Below are 25,966 nucleotides of genomic sequence, written 5' to 3' on the forward strand. Positions count from 1 at the left end.
GGCGAGGAGGCATCGCACCCGGACCGTCATCATCTCTGGGCCCCTGTCCTCGCACCTGTCCTGCAGTTCTGCCCCGGCCTTCTCCCTGGGGTAGGCCTCGGCCACCCTCGCCTCCGGGAGGCCTCAACAGCCTCCTCCATTTCCTCTCCCAGTCCCCCGCGTCACCAGCAGCACCAGGGCGTCCTTAGAGCAGGTATATGACCCCCTCCCCCTCAGGGCTCTTCCCTCCGGACTCGGGAGCTTTAGCATTTGAACCTACTCTCTGGCTCTACACCCCGAGACCCCAGCCCAACCCGGCAGGCATCCCGCACCAGATGCAACGGGCCTCGCTGGGTATCTGCCCCTTCCCACTGCGTGCTCGGGGCCTGCCCGTCCTTGGCCCACCACCCTCTGGCTATTCTGGCATGGTCCAAGGTGCAGGACCAGGGATTGAATGAAGTGACCGTCGGCGTAACTGACGTCATCCGCCACCCTTCCTCCCGGTCTCCAGGCGTGGCACAGCCATTGACCCCTCTGAGACTTAGGCACCTTCTCTGTGGCCACAGCCCCATGTGCCCTCTGTGACCGCTCAACCACGATGCCATGTGGCGGGGTGTGCGTGTGTGTGTTTCTGTCTCCTGCACGGACTCTGCTCTCCAGGAAGCTGGGGCCCATACCTGGGTTCTCTCTGCATCTTGGTGTCACCTGGCCTGGGCCAAAGTTAGTCTGTCCAGATGAACAGCCCACATACCCAAATACGCCAGATGTGCTGAACTGCCCTGGACCGCGGGCACGTCCCCTCCATGAACTTGCTAACAGACAAAGTTGGGCAGGCCCAGCTCAGAAAAGAGCGCCGTGTGTTCTGAACGTGGCCCCGTGTTAGTACATGGAACCAGCAGCTCCTCCCTCTGCCTGCAGTTGAGCCCGAGAGGGAGGTGTGGGGACCACAGGCTGGCGGGGCTCTAGCCCTCAGGGAGTGCGACTGCCCTCTTCATCCCGGGCCACCTGCTGCGTGGGTCCTAATCTGGTTCTGGGCTCACAGCTTGAACGCTGGTTGGGTAGGGGTGGGGAAGGGAGCCTGCCTGCTCTGGTCTCCTAGAGGGGCACCTCCCCCACCCACTGGCCCCTGGTAAGGCTGTGGGCATGGCAGAGCCCCTCCAGCCTTGGCATCAGATTTGAGCCCTATCTTTGCCCATCACTGTCCTGTGACTGCGAGCAGGTCACTTCACCACCCGAAGCCTCCACCTCTGAGGTGGAGGCCCTTCACACGCCTTTTGGTTAAAGAGCCAGCAGCATGCCTGGCTGTCGAGGTGCCAGCTGGCGTGGGCTCCTCCTCTGCCCATGCGTACACATGGCCGAGCATTGCCCACTGGAGCAGGTCAGGCTGGGAGCCACAGGAACGGGCAGTCAGCCCCAAGCCCCAGGGCCTGTGGCCCGCTGCCCTGCAGTCCAGCACTCGAGCTGGGCTGTGCGGCTAAAGGGAGCTGGATGGCGGGCAGGAGAGAACAGTCCTTCCTGGGAGACTTAACGGCAGAGCTGGGGCTTGCTGGCTGACTACTGATGTTCTAGAGTATGGGGTGGGTGTGAAGAGGCAGGAAGGTGTTTGGGGGTCAGGCGTGTAGGGCTTTCAGCAGAAAGCAGTGGGGTCCCCCTGCTGCATCAGCAACGTCTGGGCAACTGTGGAGATGGAACAGGAGGAGTTAGAAATTAGAGGGCTCTCAGGAGAGAGCTGACGCTGGCCCAGGCTGCAGGACAGAGACGGCCCAGGGCAAGGAGCAGGGCCTGGGGGACACGGGCCCCCACACTGCCTTTTCCTCTCTCCCCACTGTGATGCGCTGTTGCCGTCCATCCACTTACATGCTCCCGTGGGCACGACGTGTGTGCTGTGCTCACGACACCCCCACTAGCCAGCACAGGGCCTGGAACGTGGTGGGCACTGGACAGCTGCAGGGCCACTTGGTGAACTGAGGCAGCTTCGCTACAACTGGGCTCTCGTGCTGATGGCAGCCAGGTTGGTGTTGCATGGGATGGTCACTGAGCATCCCACCCCGTGGTGCCCTCACCTCAGCCCGAGCGGGAGCTGCAGAGGCTCAAGTTTGGAGAAAGGAAGTCAGACACAGAAGGTCAAGGGCACTGCCCGAAGCCACGCTGGGGCAGAGGTTGACCCAGATCCAGGCATCGAGCTCCAGCTGGGCTCCCTGGGCTGTGAGTGTGGGCGAGGAGGCAGCCACAGGGCTGAGCGTGCCTCCCGGCCTCTCCCGCAGTTCGAAGGCTGCAGCAAAGCCTTCTCGCGGCTGGAGAACCTCAAAATCCACCTGCGAAGCCACACGGGTGAGAAGCCGTACCTGTGCCAGCACCCCGGCTGTCAGAAGGCCTTCAGCAACTCCAGCGACCGCGCCAAGCACCAGCGCACCCACCTCGACACGGTAGGCCCCAAGGGCAGAGCCCGACGACCGGGTGGGGGCAGCGTCGTATCTGTGTGGAGACCCGCCCTTGGCCTTTTAGCTCTGCCAACTTTGGGACAGGCTCATCTCTGGCAGAGGTGCCGTGTGAGGGGGTGTCCCGTGATTCCCCAGCCTCTATTCACCAACTAGACTGGAACCAGTTTTCCATCACCTGTCACGACAACCAAAAATGTCTCCAGACATTGCCAGATGTCCTCCAGGAGGGAGGGGTACCACTCACACCCCCCAGTTGAGAACCGCTGCTTTGGCCCATGGGTACCCACCTGGACATCAGCGTCCTTGCATATCCCCACGGAGACAGTGGGCTCACCCTCCTGCACCCTCTCCCTAGGGCCCAACAGCCTACTCCGAGCAGGGTGCTCCCTGCAGGGAGATGGGCCAGAGGCCCTCCAGGGCTGTCCTTTGTCCCTCGGGCACCGTGGGTGAGGAGTGGAGGTGGGCAGTGCCGCAGTGACCTGGACTCCCTTCTTTTCCCTTCCCTTGTTTGTGCACCATCGGGTCACCAGTAACTGTGCCAGGGGTGGCCCACGCGTCACCTTGTGCATGTAGACTTCAGAGGTTAGTAGCATTTTCTGAGACCTGCACCCCATACCACCGTGCCCTTGAGGCTCACCGGGAGGAGAGGGGTTCCGGGAAGGCAGTGCCTGCTCACAGTCGCACAGCTGGATGGCAGCACAGTGATGCAGACCTGGGCCTCATGGCAGTTTCAGCCCCTGGTGAGGGGGCACAGGCCCTGGGAGGGCCCCAGCCCCGTGCAGCCGGAGACAGGTCTATGGCCAGACTGCATGTCGCCCCCTTCTCTGCTCTTCCTGCAGATGTTTGGGGTACTCAGGGAGGGGGGGGGGCTGGGAGAGCTGAGTGTACGTCAGCTCAGCCTCTCCAAACACACAGATGAGGAAACGGAGGCCCGAGGGTGGCTGACCTGTCTAGGGTAAGCCAGAGGCCCTGAAAAGACAGGTGAGGGCTGAAAGGATACAGCTCGGAAAATTGAGACCCAGGAAACGGGCCGGTGCAGGAACCGGCAGGGAACTATTGGTTTGGGCCAGGCCCTGGGCTGGAAGTTCTGCCCATCTCACACCCACCCACCCCTGGTTTAATCCTGGTGACTGCCCACGGTCGGGCCATTAGCCCCACTGTGAACACACTGACACTCAGAGGTCGAGTCCCTCGTCTTCAGTAGAGGGGAAGTGAGCTGGGTGCAAACCCGAGTCTACTGTTCCCGGCTGGCAAAGCCGTGTGACGGCCACCCTGGGGAGGTGGAGCTGAGCGGGCAGAACTGGGGTGCCAAGGAGAGCCCTGTCCTCAACCGGAGCCCAACTCCCTACCCCTCCCTGTCATCACTGTCAAAAGCCAGGCTGGGACAGGGTGTGAGGAGTGGTTCTGACACACACCGCCCTGCACCCCTTCATTCCCTCTCCAGCCCCGGGGAGGCACAGCTTGTTATGTCCCCTAGTTATGGCCCTGAGGCCGCAGGCAGCACCGACAGCGCCAGGCCTCTTGCACCCTCTCCTCCTCACCCCCCGGCCTCATACCCCAAGGAGCGTCTCCTGGGGCCTGTCTGGTCACCTCTGCGACTTGTCTCCTTCCTCCCTCCTGACTGCATTTCTGGACCTGGGCCCAAAGCAACAGGCCTCTGGGCCCACTTGTGTGAGCTGAGCTCCGAGGCTGGGGCAGGTCAGGCCAGGCCAGACCAGGCCAGGCCAGCATGAGCCCACAGGGGCATGGGTCTCTCAGGCCTCAGTTTCTCCAGGGGTCCCTGAAGCCTGGGAGGTAAGCCCTCAAACCTGACACCCCACTGACACCCAGCTCCCCAGCAAACTCCACAAGGGGCTCCACAATGCTGGGTTGCTCTCCCAGCACCCACGCTCCGCGGAGGCCCTACAGTGCACCCAGCCATATCCCCAGCTCCCCTCTGGCCTCAGAGAGCATGGATTCTCTCTGCGGACTGGAAAGTGTCTCTGAACAGACTGGAGAGGAAAGCTCCTGTCCCAGAGCTCTGAGAGCCCCTTGCTGGCCGGGCTTCCAGCTCCTGAGAGTGACACACTACCAAGACAGTGGGTGGGGGAGGCTCAGCGCGGTGGCAGTGTGAAGCCGGGGCACCGCGCTTCCCGTTCCTGCCGCTCCCAGGCGCACATGTGGGACTTGAGCCCTGACAGCCTCAGACTCCCCGTACAGACTTAAACAAACTGCTTTCCTCGCTTTCCCCGTCAGGATGAGTCTCGCCTCGGCCCACAGATGAGGGGGCTCTAGCAGAGTGCTGTGTGCACGCTCTCACTCCCTGCCAGACCTCGGGCAAGATGGCTGCGGGCTGGGATGATGCCCACACGGTGGCCGCGGGACCAGGGGATCGCAGGTGGCCCGTGCTCACCGAAGCGCTGCCCAGGAAGCTCTCCGTGGTCGGGCCTCCTCAGCCCAGGGCAGAAGGGCCGCTGAGGGGCATAACGAGGTGGCCCTGGCTCTGGAGCCTGGGGTTTGGCTGCTGGCTTGGGCCGGCCATGGGGTTTCCTGAGGGCTCACCGGGGAGCTGGGCCCGAGGAATGTTCTATACGCGTCAGGCCCTGGAAAAACAAACACAGAGATGGGCCTTGCCGCCCGCAGACACGAAGCTCTGTTTGTTTGCTTTTGGACAAAAGCGTGTGGATTTGTATCCGCTTCCCCAGGGGACGGGGCCTTAGAGCTGGGGCAGGGCAGGGCCTTGGCGGGAGGGTGGGCAGTCCCAGGCAGGCCCTCCATCCACTGCCCCGTGTCCCCTCGGCCTGGGCATCCTTCTCACTGCTCTGTCTCTCTCTTTTTGCTCTCCTCCGTTTCTTTAACCTGGCAACTCTCCGTGGCAGCACCAAGGTATGGTCGTGTCTCCACTTCCTCCCCACCCCCAGGAGGTTCCAGGTCATGGGCACAGTCGCCCTGAGGTTTGGGGGTATTTCCATGTGGGTGTGTCTGATGGACATTGTCCTGTGTGCCACAGCCCCAGGAGGGCAGAGGCTTACAGACTTAAACAAACTGCTTTCCTCGCTTTCCCCGTCAGGATGAGTCTCGCCTCGGCCCACAGATGAGGGGGCTCTAGCAGAGTGCTGTGTGCACGCTCACTCCCTGCCAGACCTCGGGCAAGATGGCTGCGGGCTGGGATGATGCCCACACGGTGGCCGAGGGAGCAGGGGATCGCAGGTGGCCCGTGCTCACCGAAGCGCTGCCCAGGAAGCTCTCCGTGGTCGGGCCTCCTCAGCCCAGGGCAGAAGGGCCGCTGAGGGGCATAACGAGGCGGCCCTGGCTCTGGAGCCTGGGGTTTGGCTGCTGGCTTGGGCCGGCCATGGGGTTTCCTGAGGGCTCACCGGGGAGCTGGGCCCGAGGAATGTTCTATACGCGTCAGGCCCTGGAAAAACAAACACAGAGATGGGCCTTGCCGCCCGCAGACACGAAGCTCTGTTTGTTTGCTTTTGGACAAAAGCGTGTGGATTTGTATCCGCTTCCCCAGGGGACGGGGCCTTAGAGCTGGGGCAGGGCAGGGCCTTGGCGGGAGGGTGGGCAGTCCCAGGCAGGCCCTCCATCCACTGCCCCGTGTCCCCTCGGCCTGGGCATCCTTCTCACTGCTCTGTCTCTCTCTTTTTGCTCTCCTCCGTTTCTTTAACCTGGCAACTCTCCGTGGCAGCACCAAGGTATGGTCGTGTCTCCACTTCCTCCCCACCCCCAGGAGGTTCCAGGTCATGGGCACAGTCGCCCTGAGGTTTGGGGGTATTTCCATGTGGGTGTGTCTGATGGACATTGTCCTGTGTGCCACAGCCCCAGGAGGGCAGAGGCTCCTGAATGATCAGACCAGTCAATGCATTCAAACTCGGGAGCTAGTGACCTCATACTCCAGTAGCTGCAGTCCCCAAGCAGGGTCTTGTGGGTGCCCCTTGAGATAGGTCAGAATTCCGTGAGAGCCACAAGTCACCTGCCCAGGGTCACCCGGAGACCTGGGGTGGATCAGACAGGTCCTTCACTCAGCAGAGGAGAGGGACACGGAACAAACCCAGCAGTGTCAGGTGGACAGTGCCACTAGTGGGAAGTCAGGCCTGTGCAGGAGGAGGAGGATTCGGAGAGGAGGGCAGGTGGGCCAGGAGGGAGAGGCGAGGAGGGCCCGTGGGTGGGGCTGGTGGGGGCAGGAGGGTAAGGCCCATCAGCGCCCAAACCTCAAAGGGCCTTCGGTGCCTGGAGATGGGCTGTATTCTGAGGACACAGGGAGCCCTGAGGTCTGTGGAAGCCGAGGGCATGGCCTGATCCTCTTCTGACTACGAGCGGAAGATGGGAGCCCCAGAGGGTAATAATCCAGGGAGAGGCAGTGGGGATAGACATGGGGCCCACCTCTTGTGTTCTAGGTGAACGGGGGGCCATAGGAAGGGGACTTGTTCCTCCCACACGGGACACAGCCCCAGGCCTGTGTTCTCTGTGATCCAGTCCCCTTTGGCCTCTGCGCTGGGAGAGGGCCTGGGCTTCTTGTGGCCCAGAGAGGAACCTGTGCATGCGAGACCTACCTGCAAGGTGAGGCCAGGCCCTCCCAGCCTGCCCTGTCCACTCCCCCAGCCTCGCGTTCCCCTCCATGCCCCTCGTCCCCTGCTCTCCCAGGCGGCCATCCTGCTTCCCTGCTGGGCCACCTGCTGCTGCTCTGCAGCTATGGGATTCAAAGAAATGTATTTCTCAGAGCCAGTGTCAGAGCTGGAAGAGCCCTTAGGACTCAGTTGGCCCCGTTTTGCAGAGGAGAAGAGTGAGACTCAGAGAGGTAGCTCACCCGAGGTCCCAGCTGGGGGTAGACGGAGATGCCCGGCCCAGCACCTTCCCCACACTGGAGGGCAGGGCTAGCTGAGTCAGGGTCCTCCTGGCCTGCCGTGCCCTGCTCACCACCTGTGCTCTGACGTTGCAGAAGCCATACGCCTGTCAGATCCCCGGCTGCTCCAAGCGCTACACAGACCCCAGCTCCCTGCGCAAGCACGTGAAGGCCCACTCAGCCAAAGAGCAGCAGGTGCGTAAGAAGGTAAGCCGGTGCTCCGTGCCAGGCCCATCTCTGCAGATGCCCGGCCCCAGCTTCCCAGCACCCATCCAACATCAAGCCAGCTGGCCACACTCCTGTCTGTGTTCCCCATCTACAACCCCCCAGAATGCCAGTGTCTTTCCATCCACCCTTCCATCCCTGAGTGTGCCTGCTGGCCCAGAGCCCCTGCCAGCCACATGTACCCACCTGCAGACTGCCCGCCAACTCCTCTATCCATTGCCCCTCGCCATGGCTAGAGCATCAAACACTGATGTCCAGCAGAAATGCAAAACCCTGGTCCCACTGGCCATGGCCTGGCGGGTGAGGGGCAGAAGATGGTTCTCTGTTGCACAGTAAGGACAGCAACAGAGGTGAGCAGAGTGGTCACAGAGCGGGCCCTCAGCCGGTCTCGGTGGGAGCTCTGATCCCAGGATGACGGAGTGCAGCCGTAGCCAACCACGGGGCTCTCCGCTCTAGTTCTGCAGCCCTGGGCATGGCCCTTTGTGTCTTTGTGCATCGGGGTCCTTGGTCAGAGGGGCCAAGAAAGACGTGCCCCAAGGCCTGTCATGAGGTCTGAGGAGCAAGGACGTGTTAGGGGTTTAGAAACGTACCTGGCACAAACATCGAGGCCCGAAACAAGCTGGCGTGTGTTCTCTCGGTCTTGAGGCAGGGGTGAGTGCTGGGGAGGTGGACAGAGGGCAGGTGGCACTGGGCCACATCTGAGGTGGAAGCCCACTGTGCTGGGCACCGGCAGGCACTCCTAGGTCTCGGGCCAGCCCGCACAGTAGGAGGAGGGTGCGTGGGCAGGGCACCCCTGGGCTCGAAGCTCTGCTGGAGAGGTTGGGCTATGCCCCGAGGACAGTAGGTGCCATTGAGAGCCCTTACGCAGAGAACAGGCACATCGGCCTGACTGATGTCTGGGACCATGTGGAGAGAGAGTCGGGGTGACTGGAAGGAACGCAGAGCAGGGAGGCCACAAGAAGGGAGGAGGAGAGATGGTGCAGGCCAGGCAGCGGGAGCAGCGGGGGCCCCGCCACCTCTCGGGGGCCAGGCTGGATGGTGGCACCCCTCACCAGCACACAGAATCTGAGGAGGCTTCTGATTTAGGCGGGGCGTGTGTGAGCAGCCGAGTGACCCACGTCACAGCAGGAGGGACAGTTGAGAACTTGGGACAGAGCCTCCAAGCCCAGGCTGGGCCTACCCAAATCTCAGAGGACCACAAGGGCCATGGCACTGGGGATACCTGAGTGCCAGGGAGGGTGTGGGACGAAGAGAAATAGCAGGACCCAGTTTGGGGACACCCGCGGGGCAGAGCGGGAGGAGCCCCGTTAACTTGTCCTGCTGCGTTCCCAGAACTGCCCCATGCACTGCAGACACAGCCATGGACAGGGCAGCGCTAAGGCCCCGTCCACTCTAGACCCAGGATCGGGGGGTATACCGAGTCGGGGTGCTGGCGTTAGTAGGCCTTGGGGAAAGGTGGCAGGAAGGGACTGCCAGGCTCGGCTCTGCTCTGTCCCGCAGACAGCAGGGAGCGCAGAGCAGAGGAGGGCCATGGTCAAGGCGTTCAAACCAAGCTCCCTGGTGATGACACCACCCTGTTCTCCCTGAGAAGGGAGGGCTGAGCGCGAACCCCGTCACCTCTGTGGCTCTGAACCTATTCCACGTCTCGCTCAGGCCTCACCAGGACCCCAGGAGTGGGCAGTTTATTCCCCCTTTAGAGAGATGGAAACTGAGGCTCAGAGTCATGTAGCCTGGGAGTGACAGAAGCGGGGGCCCATCCCAGACCCATCTGTCCCCAGGGCTGGAGCGCTTTCCACTGCTTTCAGGCCAAGTGGCCCGAGCAGGGACTCGGACAGCCCAGTCCGCAGAAGGCGGGGCTCTGCACAGGGAGTTTCTGTCCCGAGTGGACCAGTGCCCAAGGCCCCAAGTCCTGCCCTGGTTTTCCCAGGCCCTGTGCTTGGCTCGCTGAGCCCCGGGGGATGTGGGGCCGCAGATCTGCACACTTCCCATCGCTGAGCACCCATTAGGGGCCGTCGGGGATGATGTATCTTTCTGGGTAAAGCAGCCCTTGAATTATGACAACTCCTTGGCAGCCCTGCCGCGTTTCAGAGAGAATTAGAAATGCTTTTCTTCCTTAATTCTCCTCTCCTGCTGCTCCTAATCCAAGCGACATTGCGGTCTGCGAGAACATGCCTTGGCCTTCTTTTGCCAGAAACTTAATTTACATGGAAAACAGCTGCTGGGTCAGGGAGCCGCGAGCCCTTCTCCAGGCTAGGCATGCCATCCCCAAGCCGAACTGGCCCTTCTGGCCCGGGAGGGTGGAAAAACCCTTGGGGCTGACTCTCAGCTGCCCTGTGACATGGGACAAGGCTCTCGCCTCTCTGTGTCTGTTTTGTCCTTTGTAAAAGGACCATTCAGAAGAGCCACTCTCTGGGCCTCCAGCTCTGAGAGGAAAGCTTCGGGGTTTCCACAGGAGGCAGCCTCCCCCATGCAGGTGCCCGCCCCCTCCTCAGCCAAGGGCCCAGCCCTTTCCCATTCTGGCTCTTTCTGGAGAGGCCAAGACCTTCTCCAGTGACAGCCTTTGGGAACAGCCCGGGGCTGTTGGCCGGGTATTTGCCTGGGCCCTGGGCGCGTACCCACATGAGTCTTAGCTCAACTTACTCTTAGCCAGAAGACCCCAAGTTCGCCTACTGATCCGTCCCTCTCATGGGACCACGTGAGGCGCAGGCAGCCTGTGCCAGCCCGTCAGAGCTCTCACCCTCCGTCCATCCGTCCTCACACACAGGCAGGGTAGGTGAGACCCAGAGAGGTTATTCGTCCAGTGTCACGCCCGGAGTGAGAAGACAGAGAACGCGCTTGAGCCCAGCTCTTCGGCCTTGTCCTAAAAGGTTTCTACTGTGCTTGGTACCACGAAGGAAGACAGCCTGGAGGGGGGAGTGACCAATCACCATGTGGTAGCACTTCTCTGCCCCCTCTGCTGTGCTGCGGCCGTGCCTCCTGCCACCTGCTCCAGCCCGTGGCTCACTGTGCAGGCTGGCAGGGATGCTGAGGCAACGCCGGATCCTGCCTCGCAGCTAGGAGCTTCCACCCAATCTCTTCCTCCTTTCCTGGCACCCAAGGGCTCTCCCAGCCTTCCCGTTTTGTCTTTTCTTTTCTCCACCCCGCCCCCACGCACGTCCCCTGTTAAAATTCTGACATGTTGAGTCCCATCTGCTTGTCATCTGCTTCTCAGAGGCCCCAGACTGACACCATCTTCAGTGTCCACAGTTAGTCCCACTTTTCAGATGAGGAAACCGAGGCACAGCAAGGAGGAGCCTCTTCCCCAGGGGCCACCGTCCCACTTGCCCTGTCCCCCAAAGCGAGGGCTCGGAGGCAGGTAGTCTCTCACGCACACCCCCTCTGCTCACTCCACAGGTGCACGTGTGCCCCGATCCCGAGGCCGACGTCCTGACCGAGTGCCTGGCCCTGCATCAGCTCCATGCGTCCACACAGCTGGCTGCCAGTGACGGGAAGGGCGGCTGTGCCCTGGGCCAGGAGCTGCTCCCAGGTACGTGTGTGGGAAGGCAGGGCCAAGGCGCAGCCGGGGCTAGGGGCTTTCTCTACAACCATCCCCAGAGGAGGGCGGTGATGCTCCTGGGTCACCAGAGCACCCACTCCCCTGGGCCATGCCGCCTCTGCCTTCTACCTTCACGCCATCCCAGGCTTTTTTCACACTCCTGCCCATGGGATGCAGCCAGGCCCCTCTCAGCATGGCCTCATGGCCTCACGGGACCTGGACCCGTGCCCCAGCTTGGCACCCCAGGTGCAGTTCCCTGAGCACTGCCTGCCCTCTCTCACTAAGCTGAGCCACTGTCCACACCTTGCCAGCCTCCTCTCCCCCTCCCTTCACTAAGCTCCTACCCTTCCTTCAGAGCCTGCCTCCTCGCCCCCTCCTCCAGGAAGTCTTCCTCTGGGCTTCCCCCAGCCTCAGCACTAAGCACTCCGGGCTGTTGCTCCATTCCCCGTCCACCTCCTCACCATGCCGTGTGCTCCTCAAGAGCAGGCCTAGAGTCTCCACCCTGGAGTCACCAGCACTCAGCACGGGCACACGTGCAGAGCTGGGCAGGGAACATGTGGCCCTGGAGAAGCTTCAGGCCCCTGGGCGTGAGGCCCAGGCCCTTCCAGATGCCATGCTGCTGGCTCATCTGCAAGGAGGAACTTCCTCAAGGGCCGTCCTTTCTCGGCCTCCACTTGAAGTCCCATTTGTTCCCCACCATGACTCCTGCTTGGGAGGGGAAACTGAGGTGCCGAGCGAGTAGGCAGCAGAGCTAGAGCCATTTACAGCTCATCGCCAAACTCTGGCCCAGAGATGGGACCCCCTCAGTCCACCCAGCCACACGCTCAGAGCCTCTGGCCCAGCCGAGGCGGCCTGTCCGTCCCTCCAACAGCTGCAGGCTGGGGGCAGGGACTCCACTGACGATGCTGCACTCTACCCAAGCCCCCTGAAGCAACCACAGCGTCAGAGCCCAAAGCTCTGCCCACCCCCTGGGATTTCTGGAATTATCCCAACCACCGTAGACATTTCTTACTTTATAACTTATTCTTTCCCCTCAATGTTGAAGTTGCAGATTTAGCAATATTATCAAAGACTCGGCGCAGCCTCAGGAAGAGAAGGTTCCTCTTGAGTCCCCTTCACAGGGGTCTGAGCTAAGGCCCACACTGGCGAGAAAACCCATGGGGTGGGGGCTACGCCCTCCTCCCTCCAGCCAGGGAGCCCCTCAGCTGCGGGCCACGTCTCACAGGGTCAGAGGGCTCAAAGGCGGGGCTAGAAGGGACCGTAGATGACCCAGCCCGGGGACGAAGGGCTGTGTCTCAGTGCGGCTCCCACAGCTGGTGACAAAGGGTTCTGGGGCTGCTTCCTGACTCGGCAGGAGAGAGGCCGCAGTTGATTCGCAAAGTTACCCCCGTGAGGTCACCCCCGCCCCAGGGCAGGGGTGCAGTAGCTCCTCATTTTCACCTTGAGAGGACTCAGGCCTGGGCAGGGGGTGGACTTACCCAAGGTTTCCGAGATCAGTCAGTACAGGGTCAGGTTGGAAGCCTGTTCTAGACGCCAGCCCAGGGCTGTCCCGGGAGGAAGGGGCAGCAGTAACCACCCCTTGAGCATCAGTCAGGCTACAGACATCATTTCATTCGGCCCAGGCCCGGGAGCGGGGTGGAAGGCGGGGTGTGGGGGTGGGGGGGTGAAACCTGTGCTGGGTTGGATAACAAAAGCCTGAGGCAATTCCCCCCCCCCGGCTCCGAGCCTCAGTTTCCCTCCCAGACTACTGTGAGGACAAACGTAATCGTGGGTGTGCTTATTACAAGCCTCTGACCGATGGTGAGTTTGCATTATCATTGCTCACGGTGACCGAGAAGAGCAGGTACTCGTCCCCTCCATAGTAATGCCAGTTACTGAGTATGTGTGTGTCGACTGCCAGGGTCCTCTCCTCAGCCTCACAAGGTCCCTCTGTCCACAGTCAGTAAGTGGCAGAGGCAGGATTTGAACCCAGGCCGTCTGGCTGTGAGTGTGCCTGACCAGGCATCCATCTGCCTCCCTGCCGCTACTAGCTGAGTGCCTTCTGTGTCCCAGTCCCGTGCTGTCCCAGCTCTGAGCTGCTTCCAGCGCAGCGGGGAGGGAAGGACCAGCCAGGTACCCCCAGAGGTCCCGGACTCCCTCAGGTTTTGTGGCCAGGTCTTCCACAAGCCACATGGCAGATACGCAAGGCTCAGCGGGAAGCAGGTGTTGGGGCTGGAGGTCAGGCCTTCATGGCTGTTTGATAGATGACCCTGCTTTGCTGCGCAAAGGGGTGCGTTCTGGGGTGAGGCCTGCAGGCCCCGTGTGGTCCCCACTCCCACTGGCCCTCACAATCAGGTAGTTCCTTATCCCCGTCCACTTCTGTTCATGTGTTCAACATCCCCTGTTCACACTCATGACCACCCACTGTGTGTCCTCAGGGGACGGTACAGTCGGGGACCTGGGCGCAGGCAGGGGGAGAGCAGGGGACAGACTCAAGGGCTAGACGAGTCCAGCCATGGGTGGGGGCAAGGGTGGAGGTGGAGAAGGCTACACAGATTTCCGTTGCTTAGTTACAGGGCGTTCCCTGAGGCTCCTCCGGCGGAGGTACCAGCTCCGTCAGTAGGAAACCCTCAGGAGCTAATCAGGCCGTCCTTAGCAGGCCCAGCGTGACGTGATGGGCACTGAGGACGTGAGAAGCAGAAGGTCAGTGTGGCAGGAGAGGGAGTGAGATTTATCAGGGTTCCAGGCCTTCCCAGCTCTTGGGCCCCCAAATTGGTTCAAGATGGCGAGAAGGAGGTGCTGAGCAGCGTGGTGAGTGGTGCAGTGAGCGCGCCTCACCGGGCTCCTGCCACAGAAATCCCCTGGGGTGTCTTCCCGACCAGGCCAGGGAGGATCGAGCCCGTGGGAGACAGTGGATGGACAAGCAGGCATTACTGTGGGGGTCCCAGAGGCAGAGAGGGGTGAGGACAGAGGCCAAGAGCTGGAGAGTGCATGAGAGCCCACCCGGAGTCCCAGGGTCTCCCAGCCAGCAGCAGAGCCTGGCCCAGAGGCAAGGCCCCTGGAGGACATGCAGACCAGAGCCTGAACTGCACCCCCGAGCATCTCCGGGGCCTGGCTGCAGATGGACTTGAGAAGACAGGCATGACCAGCTGCCTGCTGCGTGACTTCCAACAAGTTGTTTAACTTGTTAAGATTTGGTTTCTTAAAATAGGATCATACTGTTTCCCCCACCAACGGTTGTTGAGATCGGTCAACTCGATAACATGGAGAAAGAGCTTGGCGCATGGTGCGTTCTTCGTTAGCGGTAATTATTGTTGGAAGAGTAGAATTTCATCTAATGCACATAGGGTGCCTGCTGCTCTAACTCCAAGCCAGGGGTTGTAGACTGGTCTCGTAGGCACAGTGGAGATGGGTTCTCCCGAGTTTCAGCGTAATGGCCTTGAAGGGGCATATTCCCTCCCCTTTGCCACAGTCCCCACCACTCCCTGCAGTTCCCTCATTTTGCTCCCTGCCATGCCACGTAAGACCCACAGCCCTGCTCGATCCCTTGTAGCAGCCTCCTGAATTGTAGGCCTGGGCCACAGGGGTCCACCTGGGATGAGCTAGCCGTGGAACCCCAACTTGCGGAGAAGGCAGAAGTTCCTCAGCGCGTTCATGAAGGGAGCCTGGCGTGTTCTCAGACTGGTCCTTATGAGGTGGCTAAGAGCTCTGGGTCTGGATCCGGGGTAACAAGTGTGATCATCAAAATGAAGTCGACGGCCCAGCGTGGACACAGTCCCACCCCCGAGTCCGTCCTTGGCACCAACTTGAAACTTTGGTTTCTAGGGAAATGTCAGTTTCTGTTCAAATTACCATGGCCAGATTAAAGAGGGGATGCACAGGGCCAGCAGGGCATGGTGGTGAAGGCACCGGACTCCCACTTGGCTGGCCACAGTTGGAGTCCTGGACCCAGTACCTTGAAAATCTTGCTAGGTGCATGTGTGCCCCAAATTCCGAGAAGAGAATCAAGGAGAAAGGATTGTGGTGTGGCCGTCCCCAGGGGGTGACTGCTCACTTTCCCCCTTTCGGTCTCTGTCTCTCTCTGGCAAGCCCACACGCCCTATGGCAAAGAGAGAGAGAGAGGGAGATGTAAAAGTAGCCCGTTTTCCCTGACAGAATAGGGAATGTCAGAAACACAGCCCTTGCTCTGTCCCTCTCCAACTCCAATCCCAGATGAGGGCTTCCTGGATGAAGGTTCGGGATGACTGGCTGCAATAACGCCAGAACCCGTGGTCGGGCCCGGAGAGCAACAGCTGACTCTGACCTAGTGTCCCCCAGGGATTTCTTCTTAGTAAAGGTAGACCCGGGGCCAGCAGGTGGCATGGTGCTGAAGGTGCTGAACTCCCACGCGGCCAGCCATGGTTGGAGGCCCGGACTCAGCAGCTTGAAACTCACGCTGGGGCCATGGACAAAATTCCAAGAGAATGAAGAAAGTGAGAAAGAAAGAAAAGGGTGGGCCCTTGGGGGTAAAAGGTGATCAGAGGAGCCCCCCTGCAGCTGTCTTGTGAAGGCTGCGATCTTAGAACGCGGTGAATTCCCCTCTTCCCTGGGGGCCCTGGTGCCGTGTTCAGCCTATGTAGCCATCCGGCCAGCCTGTCCTAGACCAGCCTGCCACCCAGCAGTAAGTTGTCCCCCTTCACAGTGGACACGGGCTCTGTTGGCACACCCTGGGGCGGCAGTCCTCCGAAGGCAGGGCGGAGAGTGCATGAGAGCCCACCCGGAGTCCCAGGGTCTCCCAGCCAGCAGCAGAGCCTGGCCCAGAGGCAAGGCCCCTGGAGGACATGCAGACCAGAGCCTGAACTGCACCCCCGAGCATCTCCGGGGCCTGGCTGCAGATGGACTTGAGAAGACAGGCATGACCAGCTGCCTGCTGCGTGACTTCCAACAAGTTGTTTAACTTGTTAAGATTTGGTTTCTTAAAATAGGATCATACTGTTTCCCCCACCAACGGTTGTTGAGATCGGTCAACTCGATAACATGGAGAAAGAGCTTGGCGCATGGTGCGTTCTTCGTTAGCGGTAATTATTGTTGGAAGAGTAGAATTTCATCTAATGCACATAGGGTGCCTGCTGCTCTAACTCCAAGCCAGGGGTTGTAGACTGGTCTCGTAGGCACAGTGGAGATGGGTTCTCCCGAGTTTCAGCGTAATGGCCTTGAAGGGGCATATTCCCTCCCCTTTGCCACAGTCCCCACCACTCCCTGCAGTTCCCTCATTTTGCTCCCTGCCATGCCACGTAAGACCCACAGCCCTGCTCGATCCCTTGTAGCAGCCTCCTGAATTGTAGGCCTGGGCCACAGGGGTCCACCTGGGATGAGCTAGCCGTGGAACCCCAACTTGCGGAGAAGGCAGAAGTTCCTCAGCGCGTTCATGAAGGGAGCCTGGCGTGTTCTCAGACTGGTCCTTATGAGGTGGCTAAGAGCTCTGGGTCTGGATCCGGGGTAACAAGTGTGATCATCAAAATGAAGTCGACGGCCCAGCGTGGACACAGTCCCACCCCCGAGTCCGTCCTTGGCACCAACTTGAAACTTTGGTTTCTAGGGAAATGTCAGTTTCTGTTCAAATTACCATGGCCAGATTAAAGAGGGGATGCACAGGGGCAGCAGGGGATGCTAAGGCACCGGACTCCCACTTGGCTGGCCACAGTTGGAGTCCTGGACCCAGTACCTTGAAAATCTTGCTAGGTGCATGTGTGCCCCAAATTCCGAGAAGAGAATCAAGGAGAAAGGATTGTGGTGTGGCCGTCCCCAGGGGGTGACTGCTCACTTTCCCCCTTTCGGTCTCTGTCTCTCTCTGGCAAGCCCACACGCCCTATGGCAAAGAGAGAGAGAGAGGGAGATGTAAAAGTAGCCCGTTTTCCCTGACAGAATAGGGAATGTCAGAAACACAGCCCTTGCTCTGACCCTCTCCAACTCCAGTCCCAGATGAGGGGTCCCTGGATGAAGGTTCGGGATGACTGGCCGCAATAACGCCAGAACCCGTGGTCGGGCCCCGAGAGCAACAGCTGACTCTGACCTAGTGTCCCCCAGGGATTTCTTCTTAGTAAAGGTAGACCCGGGGCCAGCAGGTGGCATGGTGCTGAAGGTGCTGAACTCCCACGCGGCCAGCCATGGTTGGAGGCCCGGACTCAGCAGCTTGAAACTCACGCTGGGGCCATGGACAAAATTCCAAGAGAATGAAGAAAGTGAGAAAGAAAGAAAAGGGTGGGCCCTTGGGGGTAAAAGGTGATCAGAGGAGCCCCCCTGCAGCTGTCTTGTGAAGGCTGCGATCTTAGAACACGGTGAATTCCCCTCTTCCCTGGGGGCCCTGGTGCCGTGTTCAGCCTATGTAGCCATCCGGCCAGCCTGTCCTAGACCAGCCTGCCACCCAGCAGTAAGTTGTCCCCCTTCACAGTGGACACGGGCTCTGTTGGCACACCCTGGGGCGGCAGTCCTCCGAAGGCAGGCCGCCGTTAGCCTCCAGCACCTCGCTGCCAGTCAGACACCGCCACACCCCGAGGTACTGCCCACTTCTCGAGCTCCTCTCCGTCCCAGGGTCCCCGTGTGCTTCTGAGGTTCTGCAGAACAGCCTGCAGAGATCTGGAGCAGCCTGCTGCAACGGGCCCCCACCCCAGTGCACCTACACACGGACCCTGCCCACCCAGGCACCTGCTCTCAGGGCCACCCTCAGCTCCTGGCCTGAACGAAGCACAGTGGGGCCATGCCGTCCCTCCTTCGGGCCCTTGAACCTCTGTTGGTACAGCCTTTCCTTTCCCTTCCTGCCTCTCTCCTGTGCCGTCCACAGCCGTCTCTAGGGAGTGGCCAAAGTCCAATGATATCTGCTTCCCTGCAGGCGTGTATCCTGGCTCCGTCGCCCCCCATAACGGGCTGGCATCAGGCATCCTGCCCCCCACACACGATGTCCCTTCCGGGCACCACCCACTGGAGGCCAGCACCGGTTCCCACCACCATCTGTCCCCTCTGCCCACCGCTGAGAGAACCAGGGACGGGTATGTACACCACGCCGGTCTCTTCTCAGGAAGCGGGCATCTGCGGGGGAGGCTGGCGAGGGCAGGTGGTTATCGATAATGGAAATGGCCAACCGTACAGGGCACTTACGGCTTACGGTACTCTAAACACCCTCTGTGCGTGGTTCTGTAGGTGCCTCACGAGCCCCTGTGAGGCAGCTAGTACTGGCTCCGGCTTCTCAGTGCCTCATGGCACGTGCCCACTCCCGCCAGTGGGGGATTCTGGGAAGGGGTTGCCACCCCAGGCCTCCTCGGGAGCCTCATTGCTTCCCCTCGGCTCAGCCGTGCACTTGGTGAGCAGACTGCCCCCTGCCCATGCCGAGGTGCCAGCTCAGACCTCGCCCCCTCTCTGGCCGCTGCAGCTGTGACTGTCACCCGGTCTGCTGGGAGCCTTCACTGCAGGACATTGCAGAGAGGGGCAGAACCTTCCTGCATCCCACGTGGTTCTCATCATGGCCACTTAATTGGCTAGAAACGTGACTGTGTTCATTGTAGACCACTAATGCTGCTGAAATTTGTTTTCTTTGCAAATGAACAAAGGGGGCCTCACAGGCCTCACTTCCCGCCCTGCCAATTTTGCTTATAGGCAGGAGACATGATCAGACTTGTTCCTTGAGGCCTGCCCCCGGGCTGTCCTTCCCAGGGTCCAGCCTGGCTTCCATACCAACTTCTCGTCCACTGCTCCTGACAGGGCCTTTCCTTCAGCCTTTCCGTCAGTGTCCAGTTATTGAGCCCGAGAGTGGGCCTGGGCCGCCACTGGGGACACTGACCACTGCAGCCTGGAGAGGTCACAGTGCAGAGGGAGACTGACAGACATGCGGAGACTGACCACAAGGGGGCAGTAAGGGAGGGAAGCCTCAAGGGCCAAGGAGAGAATCCAGGGAGTAAGGCTGCGAGGAGGGTGTCAGGGAAGACTTCCTGGAGGAGGTGATGCTAAGACAGGCCCCCTAAGGTGAAGTTGGAGTGAGCTGGTGGAGAGGTTGGGAAGAGGGAACAGCAAGGTGCAGGCAGGCATGAAACAGCCTGGTGCCTCCTGAGAGATGCACCTGGGAGCGAGGTGTGGTCAGCTTTGGGGATGAGGACACGCTCAGCCTGCACTGTGGAGCTGGAGTGTGGTGTGCAGGACGGCAGCCTGAGCCGGGGCTGGGTCTGGGTAGGAAGGAGGAACAGCTGGAACACAGTGGCGGCACAGGAAGGAGGAGCATCTGGGGCAGCCCCGGGTGCAGAGGGGCCATCCCCGACCTGGGGAGGACTGGCTGTGGTGAGCAGAGAGTCACAGAGGCAACCTGAATGGGGGTCAAAAGGGGCCCCAGAAAACCAGGCCTTCCCAGCCTCAGCGTCTTCCTCTGTGGAGGGCATTAAGGTACCCTCCTCTCAGGAGGCCAGGGTCAGCTACAAGTGCCTGCCAGTGTGTGTGTCACCTGGTAGTGGATCATCAGGCCACCTGCTCACCCAACAGCCAGCCCAGCACCTCTGTCCAAAGGAAAATAAACCACGGGGGCCTTCCCCTGCTCGGCTGTGCAGCCGCCTCACTCACCACCTGCCTGCGCCTGCATAAGTGCCCGGCAGAATCCCTGTGGTGCAAGGCCAAGTGTTGACAGGATGGGACCCCCAGGCCGCCTGCCCACCCCGCCTGCAGGAGCAGGACCTCGAGGGCCCAACCAGCGAGGCAGGCACCCGGGCAGGCTCCTCTGGTCCCACACCAGGCCCAGCCTGAATGGGTTTCTTTTCCACTCCTGAGAAGAGGGGAGACCATGGCCCTCAGCCTCCTCTTCCTGCCAAAGTCAACAGGGAACGGCCACTCGCGGCTCCCCAGTGGTTTGCTGGGACGTTTAAATAGCTTGACAGAATTATCTGATTCACTCAGAAATATGCGAAGAGGGCCTGGCTTCATGACCAAATGTGTTTACCCTGGCTCAGAGAAGACGCAGAATCGGGCATTTTTTCCCCCAGCCCCATGCGAGGTATGAAGCCCTCAGTCTGCCAGGCCAGTGAGGTTTTATATTAATTTTTATAGGTTCCAATTGAAGCAAAAATATTTGATTTAGGAATCCTCTGCGTGACTCAGAAGAGGAGCCCCAGGTGCTCTTTCTCCCTTGTCGGGGGTTCAGGTGGAGCAGCGTAACCCCAGCCCTGGGCTCGGCTGCAGACAGAGTCCTGTTCTGTTTCATTTCACTGGCTGTGAAGGTGGCAAATGTGAATTTATGGCAGGGCCGAGACAGGAAAAACAAACTGCACATGATGCTTTCCCCTCCCATCTGGCCCCTTCGTTCTGCAGTGCTGCCCTCTCCGGGTTCCGCGGCTGAGGTGATAGCGCGTGCTGGCATTGTCAGGTGTTTGCCATGTGCCAGCCCCAGTACTGGGTCACCCAGAGGGCTGAGACCCGGCCCTCCTGCAGGAGCTCCCAGAGGGGACCGACGGGGAACCAGAGGGAATGGGGAGAAGGCAGGCACCGTGCGAAGGAGGCCGAGCCTCTGCCCGGCTGCAGCAGGAGCGCTGGTGAGGAGGACGCAGAGGTGTGCACAGCCTTTCACAGCTCATGGCGCACCGAGGAGATCCTGCCCACCTGGTGGCCTGTGAGACGGGCCTCGGGACAGTGACAGTGACAGTAAAGATACTCAATTTGTGGAGACTTGTTAAGGACTCGCGGACCTACATGTGTTAGTGGCTGGGCCAGGCACCCAGCACGGAGGCTCGCCTCCCTCAGCCCTCGGTGAGCTCACCAGGAAGAGGGTCTCAGACACATGAGTGACATTAGTGCGTGGAGGGGCAGGGACAGCAGGGCGCCCTGCCAGGTCAGATGAAGCAGAGCTGCAGACCTGGAACCCTCGCCTTCTCTCCAACCCCCCACTCTCCATGTCCAGATAGCCCTGCTTCCCTCAGAGAGGAACCTTAATAACACCTCACGTCTCCGAGGTGGGCCTAGCTGGACAGTTTGGACGGGTCACCTGGAGCCGTGACACCGAATTGGCTGTGTTTTAAGGGGGATGGTCCAACACACCTGCAGATCCAAACAAACCAGAGACGCGGAGCTCTGCTCGCCCTCGTCCTGCAGGGCAGGTAAACGTCCTGTGGGCTGTGAGGGCCCAGTGAGGGCCCAGGCACAGCCGACCCAGAGTCACGCTGGCGCCTGTGGACAGGGCCCTGGAGCTTAGAGGGCAGCACGAGGAGGAACGTTCAGTCCAGGTGGAGGCCCGCGCGGTGCTCCCCTGCAACAGTCTGACCGGAACGTGCACTTCCCGAGCACAGTCTGGGCTCCTCTGCTCAGCCTCCTGTGGAGGCAGTTGGTGAGCCCATCACAGGAGGCGGAGAGCTAGCCAGGGATGGAATGGGAGAAGGTCCCTCACAGTGCCCAGGCAGGAGGAAGAGGCCAGCTGGAACTCAGACTGCAGGGCTCGCTTTGCAGCCTTTCTTCTGGATGATGATGACAGAGTGGCTCGGCAGGTGTCAGATACCGTTTATCTGCGCTGCTTTAATTTTGCTCTCACTGTCACCCACGAGGGTTCCGTGCTGTGTGACTGGGAGTAGCTTGGGCAACCTCTCTGAACCTTCACTGTCTCGTGGGGCCTGGGGTGAGGAGGGGCTCAGTGAGCTGGGACAGTGCTGTGGTGTGCTCTGCTAAGGAACGCCAAGGCTGTCCGTGCAGGTTGTCCCAGGGCCCATCCTCCAGGCTGCCAGGGTGGTGCACACAGAGTTAAGAGGATTGGGCACCCTAAGAGCAGGAGCAGCTGGTACTTACTCCTCAGAACTGAGAGCTACAGTGTGGGCACAGCCACCCTTCAAGGAAAGCACGGCTCAGAGACATGGAGCAGTTTGCCCGAAGTCACTTGGCCAGTGAGGGCAACGGGCATTCGAACACAGCCCTGTTGACTCCAAAGGCAGAGCTCGCCACGGCTGCTCTGTGCAGCCTCTAAAGCCTACAGGATTTAAAATTTTAACTTGACTGTGAACATCGCCAGAAATTAAAAGCTCTTTCTCCAAACTGCACTGTTGCAAGTTAGAGTGGGTCCGCGAGCTGGAGGCGAGCAGCCAGTGCAGCCGTGCCCCTGGCCCTTCTCCCCCAGAGCCCCTCTTGCTGACAGTCATTTCTGTTCTCTCCAGGTTGGGGCCCGGCCTCCTCTCACCCATGGTCAGCCCACTGAAGGGGCTCGGGCCACCGCCACTGCCTGCATCCTCCCAGAGCCACTCTCCAGGGGGCCAGCCCTTCTCCATGCTCCCCAACAAGCCGTCCTACCCGCCCTTCCAGAGCCCCCCACCCCCTCCTCTGCCCAGCCCCCAAGGTGAGCTCTGGCCAGGTGGCCTGTCCACGCACACCAACTCCCACCCAGGGGCCCACAAAGACCAGGACACCAGCCTGGGGGAGGCAGGCGGGTTCTCAGAGGAGGCAGGCACCAAAGGCCAGGCTGGGAGATGCTGGGAGACGGCGACCGAAAGGCCTTTCCTGGAGGAAACTGGGTCTGATGGCATCGAAGGGCTGTCCCAGCAGAGCAGCGAGCACAGCCCACGGCTGGCGGCTGGGAGAGGCCTGCCTGAGGAACTGGGTGACTGGGTACGGCAGATCTGAGGGTCGAGGAGTAGGCAGGCCAGTGTCCTCCCCTCAAAACACAAAGTCCACCACAGGCGACCAGGGGCAGCCCCACACAGAAGCCCGTACAGGGGCTGAACAGTGCAGTGGGGATGGTCCCCTCCGCCCTGGGCCTTGTCCTTCGCTCACGCACCCTCTGCCACCCCCACCTGCAGGCTACCAGGGCAGCTTCCACTCCATCCAGAACTGCTTCTCCTATGGCGACTGCTACCGGACAGCTGGACCCACAGCTAGCAGTGACGGACTGGCTGGGGAGGCCCACGGGTTCAACCCACTGCGGCCCAACGGCTACCACAGCCTCAGCGCCCCTATACCTGCCGCAGGTGAGCCCCTGAACCTGCCCTGACTAGGTGAGCCCTGACTAGGCCAGTCCCGTGTTGGCGGTTTTCCACACATGGTTCCACATCTTCGGCCAGCCCTATACAGTAGGGCCACCCCACATGGCAGAGGTGGAAACAGAGGCTCCGAGAACTGGGCTGTGCCCCCTGCCTGGTTAGAAGGTCAGTGTCCCATAGCCTCCCACGGCGTACGTGGGTCTGGACTCTGGTGGGTTTCTGAAGACAGGAGACAGACTAGGAGCTCATGGACTGGATGATACCTCACTGAGTACTTGTGGAGCCCTGCCTGTGTGCAGGCCCTCAGCTGTAGACCCTGGGCAAATGGGGGGACTGAAACAAACACTGGCCTCCTTCAACAGAGACGGCAGCTGGGAAGGGACAGAGCCTCCAGGTGGGCCCGAGAGCCTCCACAGGGACCTGTATGTACCTCTGTGCTTGGTGCTCTTTGCGGGCCCTTCCCCGTGTAATGCCATGTCCTGGCTCGGGTGAGAAGCCCAATGAGGGGAGGATTCTCCGCAGCCCAAGGTGACATCAGGTTCAGACCAGCAGGGCCAGGTCCGGTCAGAGCACAGCCATCAGTGGGGTTAGAACTTCCCTGAAGTCCCTAAGCCAGGCCCAACTCTGACCAACCTTGAGGCCAGGTCTAGCTGGAGCATACCAGGGCACCATCACAAGGCAACCTTAGGTCCTGGCCCAGAAGTCCCCTAACCAGCTCCAGGGGGTAGGTGTGGCCCGGGGTGGAAGGACAGGACATGGGGCAAGCAGCAGGGCCTCAGACAGGCACACCCAAACCTACGGATACATCCGTGTGCGAGTCTGTGTGTTCATGTTTACATACCTGCTCCCATGTTGTGGGCACGTTCTTCGCATGTTTATGAAGTGTGTATGAGTATGCATGTTCACGTAAGGCAGGTATAGGCGGCTTTGGGCAGCGTGAGCCCCTGGGAGGGTGTGAGGAGCTCTCCTGTCTGCACACGTGTACACATACGCACGTGCTGTACGTGCACCCAAGTCTGTGTTCACATTGTCACCCACCCTGTGACTCAGGTCTGTGACCACAGGTGGGTGTGGACGCAGGCACTGTATACATTGCCGTACACTGGGCTATTTCAGATGAGTGTCGTATGCACCTTTGTGTTCAAGTACAGTCCACACACCTGGGTGACACGCACCACATGCGTGCACAATAGGCAGGTGTTGTGTGCACACAGGCTCGTGCTCAGTCAGCAGCCCATTCTCCCCACCCTGTGTCCAGCCCGGGCAGGAGGCCCCAGCTGAGCCGTGGAGACTGAAATGGACAGCTCCGAGGAGCGGGAGGCAGTGTCGTGCCCATCCCCACCACAGTGGGGAGGTTCTTCCAACCTCCCTCCCCACAGCGCCCATTCCAGGCCCACTCAGCAGCCTGTCCGCTGTCACATGACCTCTGCCAAGACTGGACAGGCACATGGGATTGAACCTGGACTGACAAGCTGATGGGGTGGTAGGGCCCCAAATGGTGCAGTAGATGGGGAGACGGAAGCCTTAGAGCACACAGACTCGTGATGCAGCTTGGGAACAAAGCCCTCAGGGCAGGGGCTGGGTAAGACAACCCCTCCAAGGGCCTCTGAGTGGTGACCCCACCCTGGAGCCAGATGGACTGGCGTTCAGGCCCCAGATCCCCCACTTACGGGCAGTGTCTTGTTCTCCTGAGTCCATCTTCCCAGCTCTCAGGTGAGATCATGAATCTCACCTCGTGGGCTGCTGGGAAGCCGAAGTGAGCTGAGGCTTAAACGAGCACTTAATAAGGACCGCGTAGAAGTGGTTCTTTTCTGTGGGTTCCCAAGTCTGGTGGGGAAGAGAAAACTGAAAGAAGGAGGTGAGCTAGGTTCCCCCAAGGAGACCAGACCTTGAGGGCAAGAGCTACAATACTCACACCCACTCCTCCCTACCTCCCCAACATTCCGCCCCAAACCAGCTGTGCCTGCCTCCCCAGCTGCCCTGGGCCCCAGGACCCCAGGACCCCAGCCCCACCAAGGAGGCATTGTAAACCAGGACTCCAGGCAGGCAGGACGGGATCTGGGGATGACAAGGCACAGCCCCTGCTTCCTCTAACCCTGACCGTCTCCCACCCACCCACAGGCTACGAGGCCCTGGCAGAGGCACCGTGCCCCCCAGCATTGCCACCACAGCCATCTGAAGACGTGGTGTCCAGTGGCCCCGAGGACTGTGGCTTCTTCCCCAATGGGGCCTTCGACCACTGCCTGAGTCACATCCCCTCCATCTACACGGACACCTGAAGGTGGCCCCGCATTGCCTGCACATCGCAGACATGGCACTTAGCCCATCTGCCACCCGCTCCCACCCTCCGCGCTCCAGAGCAGCCGGGCTGCAGACGCGGGGTGCAGTGGGGGTGCAGAGGCCGCCCAGCAGCAGCTGGGAGCGAGTGCAGAGTGCCCACCGGACCCGTGACCTGTGACATTCCCTTGCTGTCTTCCCGTTTCTCAGCCCCGTGGTTTCAGAATCACAGACCTCGTGTATATAAAATGTACAGACTTGTTTCCCATTCCCCTGCCAGTTTTATATTTTTGGTTTTACAAGAAAAACATTAAAAACTGGAAATGAGACTTGTGGGCCTGTTCTCTGTGACTCAGCCTGGCTGCCGAGACTGAGAACCTCAGAGGAGCTTCGTGTCCTGCAGCTAGGACCCCACGTGGGGACCAGAAAGGCCCTGGGATCTGACCACAGGCGTGGGAGCTGGCGTCACAACCCCCCTGCCGCGCGCCTTGGTCCTCACGGACTCCACACTAGTCCCAGGACAGCCCTGAAAGGCAGGTCTCTCCCCACCGACGAGCAAACCAAGGCTGGCGGGCTCCACGGCACCCAGTCCGCAGAGTCCGGCCTGCCCGCTGCCTGCGTCCTCAGTGGGTGGAAGACTCGATCCTGGGCCTGGACTCTATGCAGGAACCCTCATTCCCGGGACACAGCCTGAGTGGCCTCGGAGGGTGAGGGGCAGAGACAGACTCGGGGTGCAGAGAGA

At 60.6% G+C, this 25,966-nt stretch overlaps 1 protein-coding gene across 1 annotated transcript in view; it reads left to right on the forward strand.

The window, feature by feature from the left end:
• GLIS1 (GLIS family zinc finger 1) overlaps positions 1-25,496 on the forward strand; it is a 103,860-nt gene extending 78,364 nt beyond the window's left edge. The window contains exons 3-9 of the mRNA XM_027772223.1: positions 2,244-2,405; positions 7,342-7,452; positions 10,864-10,996; positions 17,853-18,009; positions 22,129-22,307; positions 22,768-22,935; positions 25,069-25,496. Of these exons, the coding sequence (XP_027628024.1) occupies positions 2,244-2,405; positions 7,342-7,452; positions 10,864-10,996; positions 17,853-18,009; positions 22,129-22,307; positions 22,768-22,935; positions 25,069-25,226 (1,068 nt within the window). The 3' untranslated portion in view covers positions 25,227-25,496. The remainder of the gene's footprint in view (positions 1-2,243; positions 2,406-7,341; positions 7,453-10,863; positions 10,997-17,852; positions 18,010-22,128; positions 22,308-22,767; positions 22,936-25,068) is intronic.
• Positions 25,497-25,966: the final 470 nt, after the last annotated feature.

Source organism: Tupaia chinensis, unplaced genomic scaffold, assembly GCF_000334495.1.
Source record: "Tupaia chinensis unplaced genomic scaffold, TupChi_1.0 Scaffold000259_1, whole genome shotgun sequence".
Taxonomy (NCBI): Eukaryota; Metazoa; Chordata; class Mammalia; order Scandentia; family Tupaiidae; genus Tupaia; species Tupaia belangeri.